The sequence below is a fragment of the Triplophysa rosa genome, linkage group LG23 (genome assembly GCF_024868665.1).
Source record: "Triplophysa rosa linkage group LG23, Trosa_1v2, whole genome shotgun sequence".
In the NCBI taxonomy this organism is placed as follows: domain Eukaryota; kingdom Metazoa; phylum Chordata; class Actinopteri; order Cypriniformes; family Nemacheilidae; genus Triplophysa; species Triplophysa rosa.
In genome coordinates, this window is record NC_079912.1 from 5,065,534 (window position 1) to 5,083,862 (window position 18,329).

Below are 18,329 nucleotides of genomic sequence, written 5' to 3' on the forward strand. Positions count from 1 at the left end.
GACATTGACGTGAAAGACCAATTGTTTTGTTTTAGGTTGAAATGATACATTACTACTCACAAGCAGACATGCAGAAGAATGAGATTATTCATTAACAGGGACAAATGTTGATTAATCATTGACCAATATATAATCAAAGGGAAACCGTAGACAAGCCCTGCTCGACGTGTCACAAACGTACAATCTCAGCTGTGCACTTGAGCGGCACTTGTTTTCAGTATCTGCTGGAATGTAGAGAACAGGTTGAGACCTGAACTTCCGCGTCAGGCAGGAAGTAAGAGAAGTGTCAGAGATGAACATTATTCAGCTCTCCCGCTCGGCACACTGCTGCATGTGGGTTGGGTAGTGTCCACCGTTTAACAGGAAAGAGACGCTTTTTACAAAAAACCTATTTATGACCCTATCACCTTGTAATTAAACCTGCCAGATAGATCAAGGTAAGTGATGTTTTTACTCAGATGAACAGTTTGCTTGAGATGTTTGTTAGGACGAGGTTCAACGTGTCGTTTAAATAGATTTAGGTATATTTGATATTGTTTAAATATACCAAAAACTATGTACTATTTGACATTAAACTGTACAAGTAACAGAACTCTTGTAGTGTTTTGTATTGTCCACTTCTTGAATTATTTTATTCATTATTATATGCTATCACAAATATGCCAGGATGTTGTATTCATCCGTACCAGTGTTATTTCAGTCCGGTAGTTGTTTATATGTTTTTTATTAGTTAAGATTAAGAAATATGAAGATGAGATCAAAAGATTTGGTTGTGATGAATCATTTAAATCATTTGTACGTGAATGGCACATGAATCATTTCTGACGATCATTTCTTCCTAAATGTTGAAATGATTGCATGTGTCTGGCCGGATGTAATCGTGTTTCATATGATGTATCATTAAACGAGCACAGCAAACACAACAAATACTAACACCACACCCAGCTCATATCAGACTGATATTATGTTCACTATAGTTTAAGTTTCATTTATTCAAGGTGAAAGTATTAGATTGAACATTTCAGATCATATTGTGAACGATTCACTGGTGCACTGGTGCATGTTTTATCAAACTGTTTTGCTTTTTTGTTTTGGCTGATGTCAACAAGTCCTCTTATTGGATAATGTGAAGCCAATCGTCTACCACAACCCACTGCAACCTTGCCTTCATGTATGGCTCCATTTAGATCAACTACTTTTCACAATCCAATCAACTCCTGGTGGATAATTTTTTATGATTGGATATCCAGCTTTATTCAGAAATGCATCACATTACAGATATACAATGGGTTGTGATTGATTTCACGTTAACTTTAAGAATTGTTAACTTCTTATTTAATAAATCCATTAAAACCGTGTTTTGACGTTAACACCAAGAGCGATGACTATAATGTTAACTGTCAAGTTTAAACTATAAAAATGCTTCTACATTTAAGAGAATATAAGAGTATTCACAACTAAAACTAAACAGATGAATGATATCTAAGCTACTAGAAGGCAACCTTTAGCCAAAAAAACATAACTGCTAATGCTAACGCCCTGGCTTCATCTGAACGCAGGAAAGAAGACCAGATGCTAGTTTTTTGAATGGATGTCAATGGGTTTTGTTAGCCATAACGGGTTCTCCAATTGGAAGTATTACATCTCCCATCTCCCTATAATAAGAGTATCTCTGAGAGTATTTCCAGCTGATTAACAAGAAAACGTTGACAGCCAATCAAAATCTATTCCAATTTAAAGGGCCCACACATTTAAAATGTGAAGCTGCAGGTGTGCGCTCAGAATAAACTGAAAATCATCATCCATTGGTGTAGACTCTATATTTATTTATCTTTATAGTTATTGTTCTTGTTGTAACAGGCCCAAAACTAAAACATCAACTGTCCAAGTTACTCTACCAGTAACCAGTGGCGGACTGGCCGTCGGGAGCACCGGGAGTTTTCCCGGTGGGCCGCTGCTCAATGTGGGCCGGCCCATTGTAGGGATATAAAGAAATAATAATAATATTTTCTTTTGCTCACTTGTTGTAGTTGTGATTTCTGCGCCATAGCCACAGCGCTCGTCATTGTCAAAAGGTTGGCCAATCAAATAGGGTTTCGAGAATTCTAACCAATCAAACTGAAGAAGACAGACTTTTCTGCCAATTAAATTGAAGAAGACTAGAAGACAGACGTTTGGTAGGCGTGCACTAACAGAAACCAATGCGAATTCAGTTTGATGACTGTGAAGTAGTGAGATATGTGAAGTCAAACTTAACAAAGCCAACTGTTTAACAATAAAAATGATAAACGGTAAGATTTTAGAGATGCAAACTACTTAACTTTTGTGAATTCTGCTGTTTTAAATGAAAACTTAGGTGGTTTGTCAAATAATGTAAGATGTTTAGCGTGCATTCAACTTAACATGCCTAAAAACATAACCGACAGCATACCGTTTATCGCAGCGGTTCTTAATCCTGGTCTTCGCGACCCCCCCACTCTGCATATTTTGTAATATTTCATATTTTAAATCAGGTGTGTTAAACAGAGAGAGACGCAAAATATGCAGAGCCGTTGGTCACGAGGACCAGGATTAAGAACTGCTGGTTTATACCATTCAAGCCATAAGATAAGACCGTGTAAGTTATATGGTGGAATTACTTAACTTGGAAGAATTCAATAGATTGCAGAACTTTTATCACAGGTAATGAAATTACTACTTTTGGTCAAATTTCTATTTAATGTACAGTTCTGTAATGCTTATTGAAGCTACTAAGTTATTAACTCCAAAGCGTAAATGTTTCTCTCCTCTCGTCTTGGTTTATAATTCTAAATGCTCACTTTTGTTTAGACTTATATGTTGATTTTGGACTTTATAGTAATAAAACAAGAGTTCTTAGCAAAGTCTAGTCACACATGATGTCTGATGTCTGTTTGTTGCTTAGACTGCACTGGCCTTTACTGTTTAATGTTTGTTGTTTTAATGGCTTTGCAATGCGTCTTTAAAAGGTCCCTAGAAGCATTTGTTTCTAAATTGTGGTGTTATAGAATGATTTGTGCATCAATAAGCTGTTGTATTATGTTGACAGCCTGGTGTTGTGGGCTGCTCCTGTTGAAGAAGTCCAGGGCCACTTTTTAGTCTCAGTCCGCCCCTGCCAGTAACTGCTCATTTGTAAATGACACGTGTGCTCATAACAAAACAGTCATTTGTTCTTAAGTAAATGGTTTCTAGGTAGTTATGTGTCTTGATAAGACTTAATGCTCAGTTTCAGTGAAGATTCCCCAGGAGTTTGACCAGCAATCTCTTCTACAGAAAGAAACCCCACATCCACATACATATCCAAAGTTTCAGCCTGAATAAATCCAAGCAGGAGGCATTTTTGTCTCGCTTATGATAGTAAGGTTTAGCATTTCAAGCATAACATCTCACAGGTTGAAGTATACCAGAACTGTGACAGAAATCATGGAAAGACACACCAGCAGCTGAAGTAAAAACACACGGCTTGAGTGTTTCATAAAGAAACAAACAGAGGACTGTTTTTCTATCACCCCAAAGTCAACAGTCTGTTGGGATCTCTAATGACTGTTTTCTACAGACTAAAATAACTACCAAAGCAATGACCGTATATCAAAGACTTCAAAACATTACTGTAACGTTAGCTGCTAGGCTATTTTGAACAATTGTAAAAATCAACTTTCAAAGATCTATGTGATCTCAGCATTTACGAACCATGAAATACACAAAAATACAGTTTGGGTTTTGTCTTACAGTAGACCCGCGGATTGGACATCTTGCAGGACATTTTGTTTTAAATGAAGGTCGAAATACCATTTTTTCAATACTGTGGTAGCATCTAGATTGCTACTTCACAAATCACCAAAACAAAAAATGAGTACAAAATACTTGGAAACTTGGTCTCTGCCGTAGAAGCTGTACACTGGAACTATGCCTTGCCAATATCAAATGCAAAAATGATTTTCTGCACTGTTAGCTAAGTGGTTTGAAGGACATATAATACAAATCTCGTAAAAATGGTTGAACTACAAAGGATGTCTACTGTCTTCTGTACGCACCATCTTTTGCAATGATCAATATGTAGTTGTTTTCAGCTTGCGAAATGCTTTTGCTTTATTCTTGCAATTTTGTCTTTTGTAGACGAAAACAAAGACTTTTATTAACAAATTCTAAAAGTTTGAGAACACACTTGATTACAATCTGACTAGTTTGCTTTCTCACTGAGCTAACATCTTCTCCATTTCAACACGCCCTAAACATAGAAAGATTGTTGTTGCAGTAACACCTACATATACACATTTCTCAAGTAGGTGAGATTTGGATGTCATGCAGTATCTGGCCAATTTGCTGTGACACATAACTGATATTTGGCAAGTGCATGATTTCATTTCTCTTGGGATATGCAGCATAATGCATTGTGTTGTCTAGTGATGTGAATGCATTATTGATACACTGACTCATTGTCAGTTGTTCTTGAAAAAGTGTGTAAGATTGAGATGTGTTGAGATGGTTGCAGAGAGATAGTATACGTGTCATCTGTTTCCTGTTGGAAACTTTGATGCTTTCAACATTGAGTCAAGGGAAGTTGCTGTAACCACTTCCCCATGTTAAGAGCTACACAAACTCTTCTCTGATTGGCTCTATGGTTGTGTTTCTGTGCTTCATTTAAAGACTGCAGCATTGTTTTTGCTCACAGGTGCTTCTGGTACAGAGCCAGACGGTTTGGTTTGACATTATATGACCTAAATGTATGGAGATTGAAGTTGTGGAACAGAAACCAAAACTAGATTTTTTTAATTCTGAGTAAAATGTGACTTGTTTAAAATAACAGCATATTACAGGTGGTGTTAGTGCATTGTTATGCCGTTGCTAAGGTGCACAGCAACTATTTTTCTCAGGATGCTATGGTTGCTGCTGTAGGGCATTGCTAAGAGGTTTACGAGGCATCTGCCTTCTTGCATCTATGATGTGATACGTTTATTATGGTGTCTTGGGACCCTTGTCTGATGTTAATGAATAGTATAAGTAGTGTCCTATGTCCAGTTAATTTGCTTAATTTGCTTAAAGATTTATTCAAAATATACATTTTTACAATAAAACATATACTATGAAGTAAACATATAAACTAATAAATGCAGGTAAAATATGTGCATTAACTCAAGTTGTTACATTTAGCGGTTACAAAAAAATGCTGAATATGAGGGAATAAGAAGGAAGTGGGTGAGAGTTACATTTTTTTGGAGCAGATTTAGAGATGTTGTGTGTCTGACTATGGCAAAGACATTTGGAAATCCCTGCAGTGATAAAGTGAACAGATCTCTAATGGATTTTAAGGTACTGACTTTAATATTAAAGAATAGGTTAGACTAAACAATCAATGATTTATCTGTTATGTCTTTCATACTTTCAAAATACTTTAATAATATGTTCAAAACATTGTTCTGCATGTTATGGTGTATTTACCTCATGTTTTCTGCGCTCCTGGGCAGGATTCTGCAAGTCTTGGCAAAGAGCAAATGTGTGAAAGAGTTATGCAAGTCATGTCTTTAGCTCTAGACTCTGAATGGATATTGTGCAAACTGTAGCCTTGGGTTATGAATTTTTCTTTTACATATTCACACACATATTGCATACTCTGCTGTGTTTCTAGTTTGTATTACCAATCATTGTATTGCTCTTACCAATGACATTACCCAGTTTATTATGACAGATTTCAGTGGAATAAACTGGAAAATAAACACAAGTGTTTTATTTTATTATATATAGTATATTAATATATATAAATAATGATTAACAAACTGTTCACCCAAAAATAGCTCCCCCCCTCCAAAAAAACATGTATAAATGATGATCAGCAGTACATTGTAAAATTAAAAAAAAATTCAGAAATTTACTGTTTTTAAAGGAATTATACAGATTTTTACTGATTTTTCATGTATTTTTCAGACATGGTAAAGACTGTTTAAATAAAGAAAAAGACGTGCCATTTTTAAGAAAAACATGTTATTTTACTGCTGGAAGTGACATGTTTACAAGATTTTCTTTACAGATTTTTTACGGTTAAAAAAACATTGAATTACAGAAAAATAATTTACAAAAAAATTCATGAAAAACATGTAATTTTATATTATATTTTAAACTGCCGCCCCAGCCGCCAAAAAAAGAAAAAGTAATCCTTGAACATGTATTCTTATAACCTGTATTTATTCTCTTCATAAAGGAGATGGTAAACAGAATATTCACACTGTTATTTCCCCCAAATGAAAATGATCTATGGTGACCAGAAACAGCTCTAAAAATGAAAAAAGGGTTAGTTCGTACAAAAAAAGATGAAACTTTTGTCATGATTTACTCATCCTCATGTTGTAATATGTTGTACAATGGCCTTGTTTGAAGCAAACTGGACCATTTTAAAACAACACATTACGAAGCTTGAGAAGAGAGGGGCTTTTTTCGGACAAAGAAAACATTTTCTTAAAATTATGTTTTTCTTCCAAAGTACAAAGTAAAGCATAGGGGATTTGAATGACATGACATTGTCACGTTCAACGGGAGACAGAACCCAAGCGCAGGCAGGTGAAGGGTTAAATAATAAACTTTTAATAACAAACAGTAACAAAAAACCCACGATGGGGAAAACGGTCACAAACAAAACAAGTAAATAAACTAAAATACTTCCCGCAAGGGGAATAAAACAAACATGATGAATAAATCCAAAATAATAAGTCCAACACGAAAAAAGGAAAGTCCACAGCAAACAGGAATGAGGGATCCGGAACACGAGGGTAAGGCAAGGTGAGGCAAACAAATACTGGAAAACAAGGAACAATGCAAAGACGAGGGACAAAGGGAACTGAGACATTAAATAAGGAAACATTAACGAGGGGTAATTACACAGGGACGGTGAAGGACAGGTGAGGGAGATGACACACTAACGGAGAAATAAGGGGGCGGAGCTAAACGAAAGACAGGAGGACACGCGGCGAAATGTCAAAACAAACCGCCACGTGTCTCCACACAAGACGAAACACACACACAAGACATGGTACTGTCACGACCCTGTCCACAAGACATGAAAACTCCGAATAGGAAGGACAGGACCCTGACAGACATTGATGTTATACTATACTCCAAATCATCTGAGGTCATGTGGTAACTTTGTGTGAGGAACAGACTGAAAGTGAGGTCACTATTTGCTTAAAATTTTGAATATTCATCTTCCTTTCCACTGTACCTCAAGTCCCGTTCATGCATTTTGAGTACTTGCAAATTCAGCTGAAGCTGAGAAAAAATACAAGTGAATACCAACTTAAATATTCTTCTGTTTTTAAGTTCTGTGCAGTTCTGTATAGGTATTTCTCTGTAAAACCTGTTTTAAAGACAAAAATGTATCTTCTTTTCCTGTTGTAGATGGATGACATAGACGCTATGTTCAGTGATATGCTGCAGGAGATGGATCTCCTAACACAGGTATAAAAAACCTCAAATACAGGCCTACATTTTCATTAGGTCATATTTCATATTTTCATATTCATGCTTTTGGCAGATACTTTTATCCAAAGCGACTTGCATTGCATTGTACTACACATTTGTTTTTCTTAATATTTTTTTCAGTTCAAAAAGTAATACGATGGTTTTCATTTATGGATTTTTCTTTGTGCGCTCGAGTTAGTAATGAGTCAAGAAGTCGTTTGTAAGATGAGTAGCTGCAAACAACAGCTTATAATGTGAAAGGAAAACAGGAATCAAGCTATGTGATGCTTGCAAAATCTGCATATTAAACAGATACTGATAGTTCCTTTTAGTGCTAATGATATTGCTGAAGTTTCAAACGTAGCCTTCAGTTATGTTATCTTTCAATTGCCTCGTTCCTCATTTGTGTTTTTACAGAGTCTGGGGACAGAAGCAGAGTCTTTACCTCAGCATAATCCTCCCAGCATTCCTGCCCCTCAGGAAATGAACTTTTCCATTGGTTTCGCAGATTTCAATGGTAAACATTATTTCAACCTAATATTCTTTTACCAGTGTCTGTTATTTCATCTCTGTTGAGAGGCTCTATTCATCAATCGCTTTGCTTTGTTGAAAAAAAACAAATTGTGATAAATGAGCCATAAAATTGCATGAAATTAAGACTCAGGGCAGCCCAAATGATGCACAGACAGAGCTGTTTGAAATGGAGAATGTCTGGCTACTGTTCAGACTGCAATTAAAGCTTGAATAACACACTTATATTGGCCTCATTGAGCTCAATAATTCAACTCTGTTATTGGAAAAACAAAGTGATCAAAATATTTTCCTTGGCACTACGTAGGCCTAAGGAAAATAATGTTGACTCTAAACAAAGTCATGTGGTACACAGATTTGCTAGTTAAACCCGTTATTAGACGTTTTGGGCTGATCTTCAGAATATTCTTCAAAGATCCTCAAAATATTCAACCCCAAAATATCATACGTTGAAGATTTGTTTGTTTTTATTTGTAATGATGTGTGATGTTTTGGTAAAAACAAAAATCTATTTGTATATGCAGAAATAAATTTGAATGTGCACTCCAAACTTACTGTAACAGGGTTGAACTAGCCTATTAACACATTAGGATTAGCCTTAACCTAATGTGTTTTTGAAAGGTTACATATTTGGGATTTTGGGTTAATAGCTTCAGAATTGACCATTTTTTGCATAACCTGGTACTTTGTAAGAAAAAAATATGAAGTGTGAAATTAAAGTGGTACCCTTTCGAAATGAAATTATAAAACAGCATAGCATAAATGCCACATTTTACATGTCATGTTGGTTTTCCTGACTCTAAAGCGTCCCTGCATGATCTGGAGGACAATGATCTGGATGCTTTGATGGCTGATCTGGTGGCAGATATTAGTGCCACAGAAGAGAAGTTTGCCACAGAGAGAGAGGTCCCAAAGGGCACAGCACCGGTTCCCCCTCCGCCTGTACAACCTCTGAGTAACTACAGCCTCCTCACATTCACTGACACTCCGAAACCTACAACTTCCTCCACCTCCATCACAGCTCCGCCCCCTCCTCCCTCCTTCAAACCATCAAAAGTAAGTGCTATTTTTAGTGCTCCCAACACCCGTATGGGCCTCTAGTGGTTAGCCCATTTCAGCTGAAGGTTCAAGACTTTATTACAAACTACAGATGCAGGTATAGTGCAATCTTTAGTGTAGCCAACACTTTAAAATGACAATTATGCATTTCTACATTTCTCCCAGCCGTAAACATAACACATGTTCTTGTGAATGCAGTGTTAGTTCAGCCAGATATATTCAGTAAATGGCGTTTCATGTCTTGATGAGTACTTTGTATAATGTACCATAGAACAGGAGATATCCAGAGTTCTGTCTGGTGTATATAAGCTTTGTTCCAAAACGTAATGAGCTACCTAAACAGCACTTTTTAAATGCACTTACAATGCAAAGCTGATTAAAAAAAGTTAAATGTATGCTTTCCACCAAGGGATGCTGGCAAATGACCAAATTCTAAAGTAATTTTAATAATGTTTTTCACAGAAAAGACAATCCTATAATGCACAGCAACATGATCAGTAAACAATTAGGTGAACATTAAAACATTAAACGCAAATAGTTAAACTTACTTTAACAGTCATTTAATCATTTTTGTGTACTTGAATGATGTTTATGCTCGTTACATTAATGTACGTGGACTGTAAGTTGCAGTCTTGCACTACCTGTACAAAAAAACAGCTACATAATAAAATCGTAAAAATGTATATGTTTTCATGTTATTCTACACCCAAAACTAAGTTTTTTCAGGAATACGTTAAATTTGCAGTACATTTCTGGAATTTGACATTTTTTAATGCATTTCAAAAATATGTGAAAATTCTGTAAAACAAAACCGTATAAAAATTTAAAGTACCTTTTTTTTTTACCGTCGAAAGTAACTGTGGTTCTTTTGTTTTATTTGTAGTAAAACTGTACTTTTACAAATAATATTCTGTCAAACAAAACACGGTTACCACACTTTTGCTATATTAAGCCATGGTCAATTTTCATCAAGGCTTTTGAAACAGAGCTTGACTATCTGTACCTATATAGTCTTAAGCTGTCTATTACATTCATCCTTCTTCACTAAGAGAGCAGAACAACATCTTTTTTTACATGTAATCCACAGAGAATCAGAGTATTACATTTCTCATACAGTATATCCAGCCCTCTGGCTTCACACTGACTCAATGAAGACCTTATTAAACCTCTACAGATCTAATCCATGACTAAGATATACAGTTATGTCTGTAAAAATCATTTTGTATCCCCTCAGGAGGATCTAGAAGAACAGATGAAAGCAGATAAGATCAAACTTGCCTTGGAGAAGCTAAAAGAGGCCAAAGTGAAAAAGGTGAGATTTGAATGATTTCAAAATTGTTATTGTATGGGGTCATAGCATCATTATTCATCATGCAATGCTGTGGAAAGATCGGGGTGAGTTTAAAGTCAAGATAGGATATCGGAAGTCGGACACAAGTCTCTGACTTTTGGTCTCAACTTTTGGAAAACACTTAGTGGACATGAAGGAAAACAGTTTTCAAATGATGAAGCATCCTGATTAGTTTAGACAGCCTTAGCCTATCCCATCTGTTTCATTGAAATTGTGTCGTTTTAAAGACCATTACCATCTCATTTTAATCTCAGCATCCATGCACAGATGCCGCTGAAATGAAAAGCATTTCTATTCACCAACATACAGTATGTTGTGTTTTGGATGCTGGTGTTTTGGTGTCTCCACTAGGCTTCTTTAATAGCTTCAGCAGCAAGAAAAGTCACATAGTCTCACATAGTGGATATAGTCTGTATACACTCTTAAAAATAAAGATGCTTAAAAGGTTCTTCACAGCGATGCCATAGAAGAACCATTTTTGGTGAACCATTCAGTCAAAGGTTCTTTGAAGAACCATCTCTTTCTTACTTTTTTATAATCTGAAGAACCTTTTTTCACCACAAAAACCTTTTGTGAAACAGAAAGGTTCTTCAGATGTTAAAGGTTCTTTATGGAACCAAAATGTTCTTCTACGGCATCGAAGAACCTTTGGAAGCACCTTTTATTTAAGAGTGCATACCATTGTCCACGAACTATGAAATATCTATACATGCAACACTAAATACCATACGTGAAGTTGTTATAGTAGTTGTGCTCAAGATAACTGCTTGTTGTTTATGATTGTTTAGTTGGTTGTGAAGGTGGAGCTTATAGACGGCAGCTCAAAAACTCTTATGGTTGATGAAAGACAAACGGTCCGAGATGTGATGGACAACCTGTTTGAGAAAACACACTGTGACTGCAACATAGACTGGTGTGTGTGTGAGACCAACCCCGACTTACAGACCGGTGAGTTTAACACGCACGCACCCACATCCATCCAGTCTTCATCAGGTTTAAAGCACCGGATGATGATGAAGTGTATTTTTATTGGCGTGATGACAGTACAGAACTGACGTAGTACCTTTGAAACACACCACACGCTCACTCACACACCATACGACAGGTGGATTTAATTTACTGCTCTAGAGACTGTCAGTCAACCTTCCTTTTGTGAGGAAATACAGTCCTTATGACCAAAACCCCCCATTTCACTTTCTCCATGCGCTATGAGATCCATGTGTTTGCTTTATGACTGCCAAATTTAAGAGTAGGCTTAAAGAAGCTGATTTTATGATGTGTTATTTCATTTCTTCTTTTGCAGTTGCAACCACAAAGACTATAACCTAAAAAACGACACATCAGGTCAACACATCATGAAACTACTCAACTCTGGCCAGGTTTAATGATAAAGCAAAAAAAAAACATTTTTGAAAAACAGACACCGAGCCAAACAACCAAAGGGCTGATACAAATATGCTGTAAAGGCCAAGTATATAGACGTGGACTTTCCGTCAAAGCTCATATAGACTATTTTCAAGATGTAAACACTGGTTCAGCAGCCCTTCTGGTTTCATTAGATTATTGTTTTAAATCTTGCATATAATTTAACCTTAAAGATATAACGTTAAAGATTTGTTGAACATTTTGATTGGGTTATACATTGTTATACATTTCTACAACAACGTTGTGGTTGTATTTTATTCAAACAGTTGTGCAGTGTTATAAACTGAAACAGGAGTTTCTTCTGGACCAACGTTGAACCAGCATTGCTTACTTCATCCGAAGTGGTCTATTAGCTCATATACAACTTGAAGGGATAGTTCACCCAAAAATGAAAATTCTGTCTTCATTTACTCACCCTCAGATTGTTCCAAACCTTTATGAATGTCTTTGTTCTGCTGAACACAATAGAAGATATTTGGAAGGATGTCGGTAACCGAGCAGATCTCACCCGCTATTGACTCCCATAGTATTTATTTCCCTACTATGGCAGTAAATGGGGGGCGAGATCTGTTTGGTTACTGATATTCTTCCAAATCGCTTCCTTTGTGTTTAGCAGAACAAAGAAATGTATACAGGTTTGGAACAATCTGAGGGTGAGTAAATGAAGACAGAATTTTTAATTTTGGGTGAACTATCTTTTGGAAGGAAATGGAAGTCAGTGGGGTTCAATGTTGTTTGATTACCAACGTTCTTCATAATATCTTCTTTTTTGTTCTGCAGAAGACAGAAAGTCATTCATGAATGACATGTAATTGATGAGTAAATGATGAAAGAATTTTCATTTAGGATGAACTATCCCTTTAACATAATCATTTAGTAAACTAAGCTAAATGTGTACCACACCCAAGTTAATTTTAGAATAGCATGCTGATGTTCCTCTATATCATTCTCACATGAGGATGCATCTTACAGTGGGTGACAGCATGATCATACGACGTCCGGAGGAAAATGTTATGACTCTTTCATAGCTCAAGTTATTACACTCTTAAAAAGGTGCTTCTAAAGGTTTCCGATGCCATAGAAGAACCTTTTGGTTCCATAAAGATCTTTTAACATCTGAAGAACCTTTCTGTTTCAGAAAGGGTTCTTTGTCAGATTATAAAAAAGTAAGAAAGAGATGCTTCTTTAAAGAACCTTTGACTGAATGGTTCTTTGTGGAACCAAAACTGGTTCTTCTATGACATCGCTGTGAAGAATTTTTTAAGCACCTTTATTTTTAAGAGTTTAGTTGTTTTTCGTTTAATAATCAACTTAGATGTTTCTTTTAAAGCTGCATTAAAACAGAAGCAAATGAGTCAATGGTTAAAATACCTGAGATACATGAGAAAAAGAATGTAGATTGTAAAGGTAAAATAATCACACATATGTTCAGGGAAAATAACTTCCATTAACTGTCTGTGAGGTAGACTCACACGAAACCGCACAAAACATCAGACCACCCTTAAGCTCTTCTCATTCCAGTTTTTATGAAGCAGCCAACATACATTAGTACATATAAAATATAAAACCCACAATGTCTGGGTGGCCACCAGACATGAAAGTCTCTGGAAACCTTTAATACAATTTGATCTGTTTTTGTTGTTTGTCTTCTCGAGCAATCAGTCTTATCAAAGGCATTATGAAATGAATTGTAATGATAGTATAATGTAAAGATAGCGTTTTGAATCTTTCACAGAACGGGGTTTTGAGGATCACGAGAACCTGGTGGACCCTCTGTCTACATGGACACGAGACAGTGAAAACAAAGTGCTTTTTAAGGAGAGAAAACACAAGTATGAAGTGTTCAGAAACCCTCAGGCAAGTCCTTACAGTCATCACTGAAATCCTGCTTATGACAGTTTCTTATGACAATACAGTAAACTGTGCTAAATTGTGGGATGTACGTCCCCCGGGTCATTTCCAGTACAAATAGTCTATAGTGAGAAGCCAACTTAGGAACTTCCTTCATTCAACAGAAATAGAAAAAAAATGTCAAAACAAGTCTCAGACTCAACACATTACCCTATAACGGTAGAGGAGTTTGCTGAAGAAGTGTGACTTCTTGGTTTTTGCAGCTATTATTAAGTCACATTATTCTGTGGCCTCATGGCCGATAGAAAATAACTGTGTTAAAAACGATCAATGTGAAGAACGTTGGCGCAAGTTACCAGAATATTGGTTTTGTGATGAACAGACTGATCGAGAAACACTGTTGAATGAGGATCAGGTTGAAATCAATTTCAATTTCCTCTCCTCCAGATTTTTTATTTGTGGAAAAAGGACAAAAAATCTATAATGGACATGAAAGAAAAAGACAAAGAACAGCTCCTGGAGGTGGGTCTGGCTCTGACTTTGATATAATCAAGAGATGCTGTGCTTTTCATATTACAAATGAAGATATTTTCCAAGACTTGTCAAGGGAAACTTTATAGAGCCAGATTTAACGTCATCATTTGAAGCCCATTGATCAAGTAAATGCAAACATAACATCATTTAGCCTCCATTCCTGCGTTTCTGTAGGAGAACTTCTGTGGACCCTCGGTCATTGTGCCTGACCTGGAGGGGGTTCTGTTTCTGAAGGAGGACGGAAAGAAATCTTGGAAACAGCGATACTTCCTGCTACGCGCCTCCGGATTGTATTACTCACCTAAAGGCAAGACCAAGGTCAGCTCAGGCAACCTACTGCACTTTGAGCGCTTCGGGCACTTATAAAACCGAACATGAGTTTGCTGTGTGATCGATTGCTGCCTTGGAAATCGATTGGATAAATAAAAACTGGTTTGGAGAAAAGGTGAATTACATTGAGTAACAGGTTTCCCTCTTTCCCTCAGGCATCACAGGACCTTGTGTGCTTAGTGCAGTTTGACAATGTGAACGTGTACTTGTGCAAGGAATATAAAAATAAATACAAGGCACCCACAGACCACTGCTTCATGCTAAAGGTAAAATTTCATTATGGTAAACCAAACTCACACACCCACATGCTGTCCACACCAAACATAGAATAACATTACTGTGACCACCACTTACTTTTCTATACCTTTGGGTTTATATGTGGGGTTAAATGAGACCTGTTGGTGTTAAATTAAATCATTATCATTTTTCTGGAATATGTTTGCATTTCTGTTTAAAATGTAGCTGTTCAAATGTAAATAAGCTCTGTAAAACAGCCCTCTACATTACGGACCTGAAACCTCTCCAGGTCATTTCTCTAGAAAGAAAGGTTTCCTATTGCAGCAGTGGCCGTTCACATGAAAGCAGATGGTTCAACATGAAGGTTGGGGCACCAGAAGCTGTAAATTACATCCTCTTAAAGCGTCCACTTCCCCTTGAGATAGCAAGTGGGAGTGGTTTAATGGTGTAAATGGGTCAGAAGCTTAAACATGACCTTACTTTAACCTTTCAAAATGCTCCACTGGCCCAACACTACATCTCCAAAATAAATTCCTATTAAATTAGTATTGTAGCAAAAACAGGAAAGCTGGTCTCATTAATCTTGCATAATAACAGGGGATCTCTAGGAACTCCAGGTGGTTGGGCATTTATCTGATATCTGAATTTGCTCTGTCCCCTTTCATAAGCATCCACTCAAATGCCAATTCTCAAGCAGGTGTAACTACCAAACCCATGGCTGTTAAACACAAATTGTGGAATTATTATTTCAAGGTGTGTGCATGCTGCCACAATATCATAATTACCTATAATAGTATCTACTTCAATTGAATAAAAAACTGCTTGCCATTAAGTCATATTCCTTATGGATATCTATATGAAGATCTGTCTTCAGCATAACAATTCAAGCTAATGTTATTTTTACTTACTGTATAATACTAATAGTCTGGAGATATACAGAAGAACTATAGTGAGCCTGACACTGAGCCATGTGGGACTCCACAGCGTCTTTAAATATGAAAGTCAGACAGTTTCTTTTTTACATACAAGGTGGTCACAGTCTAATAAGCATACTATGAACCAGTTATGCACCCGTGTAAAAATTGTAGCATTCTGTTTAAATCTTTCCACAACTACTCTAACCCTTAGTGTTGAACGCCTACTACATGCAGAGAAAGTGTTCATTTATTCATTAAAGACTAAACACTTTTAGTTTCCTTTTTAATGTTCTCAGTCTTTTAACTAAAGAAGGTTCATAATTTATTATCACACTGTAATGCATTTTTTGTTTGTTCCACTGTGTGGTTCTAGGTCAGCCTATCTATTTAAATGCTGGACAGTCTGTTTAATATATGCATTTTTGCATTGGACAAAGTTCAATCTAGGGTAAAATCAGACTCAGATCAAACCCATCAAACAGTCAAGTCTAATGTTTGATTAAGGAAATAATTGGGTCTATTGGCATGCCAAACTATTGCTAAAAAGCATGAAAACCTACCTCATAGGTTTGATTCCAACAGTGTTTCAGAATTTTGTTTTGGTTATAATTGCCTTAGTTTAAGTGTTTATGTCTAGAAATTAAGACATAAATACACAATTTAATAAATTATGACACAGACATAAAGCATAAAAAACATGGCAACAGAAAACATGGCAATAATTTAGTTCAGAAATGACATTAGATGTGCCTTTCCAGTCAAAATTGTGATTTTAGTATGCCACCTTCTGTCTCTGTTGTGCATTACAGTTAAGTTACATCTTGGAAAACAAGAATTTAGATGGTAATGTGTATATATAGAGAGATAGAAGGAACTTTAAATATGAAGAGTATGAAGTTTGCTTTATGCTGATATGGTTGCTGTGGTCTGTTTTCAGCATCCTCAGATTCAAAAAGAATCACAATACATCAAATACTTTTGTTGTGATGATGGCTGGATCATGACCCTGTGGGTGACTGGAATAAGGATTGCCAAGGTGAGCCAAAAACTTATATTCTTCTATTATACATTCTATAAGTTACATTAGTGTTACATTCTGCTTTGAACAGAAATATTAAGTTCAGTTTCATTACTAACCTTGATTTTTTTTTTTTTAATTGTAGTATGGCAAGCAGTTATACGACAACTACAAAGACGCTGCAAAGAAAGCCACGGCTTCCACAACCTGGGCTACCCGCATCATCCAGGCCAGCCCATCCTCATCCAGTTCATCCACACCCTCACCTACACCTAAAGGTAAACACAATGGAGCTTAAAAATATGTGTACATAGCAAATACAACCTGTCTTGATTAATTAACCTGTTAAGAGAACTTAAGAGAAACTTGTGTTTTTCTTTCAGTGAAAGCCACAAATGGACACGCTTCTCAGCCCTCAGATGAGAACAAGGTATAACATCAATGCACACTTTCTATATAATCTTGAATATTTTTAAGCATGAAAATGAATCTCCATTCCCTAAAATAATTCCCTAAAATCCTGCAAAATGCTTAGCAACAAAGTAAAAATGTTGAATCTTAATGCTTTAGCTTCATGCTGGTATGCTTTGCACGAGCAAGAACAAGCCTCAGTTTTTCAAAAATATATTCAAAGCTCTCCACATTATTATTTCTAGAGAGTGTCAAAATGAGACTTTTGGTTTGTTTTTGAAGGGACATGACAAGCAAGCATCATTTCCACCACCTCCACCTTCAACAGATTTTCTGCCGCCTCCACCTCCCGCCCCTATGGTTCCTGCTCCACCTTCTCCTGCTCCCATCGCAACCAAAAGCAACAAGTTTCCTCCCCCCCCTCAGTTCCCACAATCCTTCTTGCCGCCTCCACCCATGGATGACTTGCCTCTTCCGCCTCCTCCTCCAGAAGAACTTGAGCTTCCCCCTGACTTTCTGCCTCCACCACCACCTAGTTTTGCATCTCACAGGGCAGAAGCTCTTCCGCCTCCTCCCCCAGATCCCGTGGCCTTTATTCCACCACCTCCCCCTGCTCCTCAAAACTCTGTATCTGTAGGAGGAGCTCCACCACCTCCCCCTCCACCTCTTCCACCAGCTGCTGTCAAACCCACTGGTTCTGTCAGGAAAGTGGCTCCGCCTCCACCAAAGAGAACCACACCACAGCTAGCAGCGCCCTCGGGTGGCGACTTCATGTCAGAACTGATGACAGCCATGCAGAAAAAACGTCCTTAACAATGAACTTGAGAAATCAAAGCTAATCAAATTTGTATTTGGTTGTTGGACTGAGGAACAGAATTTTTTGGTGTTGTGTTAAAACATTGGCTCATTTACTTTTGTGGTTATATAACATTATATTGTTATTACGTTATATAACGCATAAACATGTAAATATTGCATTTTCTATTAATACTGTCAGATTCTATACTGTTAAAATAATAGTAATGCTATTTTCTCCACGGATGGTTTTAAGCATTTAAAATGTCAATAAATAAGGTTTTGGAAGTTAAACATGTTGATTTCTTTTTACAATTGAATGGTCTGAAGATTTAACGTCTAACTATTGGAAGAATATTAATTAGAAACGTTATTAAATGTATAATTTATACAGTATATCAGA

The 18,329-nt window shown here is 36.6% G+C and overlaps 1 protein-coding gene across 1 annotated transcript; it reads left to right on the plus strand.

The window, feature by feature from the left end:
- Nucleotides 1–264: 264 nt before the first annotated feature.
- apbb1ip (amyloid beta (A4) precursor protein-binding, family B, member 1 interacting protein) lies at nt 265–18,281 on the plus strand. Its single transcript, XM_057322911.1, has 14 exons — nt 265–437; nt 7,405–7,464; nt 7,885–7,984; nt 8,804–9,054; nt 10,292–10,369; nt 11,197–11,356; nt 13,569–13,690; nt 14,132–14,206; nt 14,393–14,536; nt 14,704–14,814; nt 16,640–16,738; nt 16,866–16,998; nt 17,104–17,150; nt 17,414–18,281. The coding sequence occupies exons 2-14, from the start codon at nt 7,405–7,407 to the stop codon at nt 17,942–17,944; spliced, it is 1,911 nt and encodes a 636-aa protein (XP_057178894.1). The 5' UTR covers nt 265–437; the 3' UTR covers nt 17,945–18,281.
- The last annotated feature ends 48 nt before the right edge of the window (nt 18,282–18,329 follow it).

Bases quoted from the DNA above. Each gene is read 5' to 3' on its own strand.
- apbb1ip (XM_057322911.1), top strand. From the start codon at position 7,405: ATGGATGACATAGACGCTATGTTCAGTGATATGCTGCAGGAGATGGAT. The intron at 10,370-11,196 runs GTGAGATTTGAA...ATGATTGTTTAG, and splicing joins AAGAGGCCAAAGTGAAAAAG to TTGGTTGTGAAGGTGGAGCT. The intron at 16,999-17,103 runs GTAAACACAATG...TTTTTCTTTCAG, and splicing joins ACCCTCACCTACACCTAAAG to TGAAAGCCACAAATGGACAC.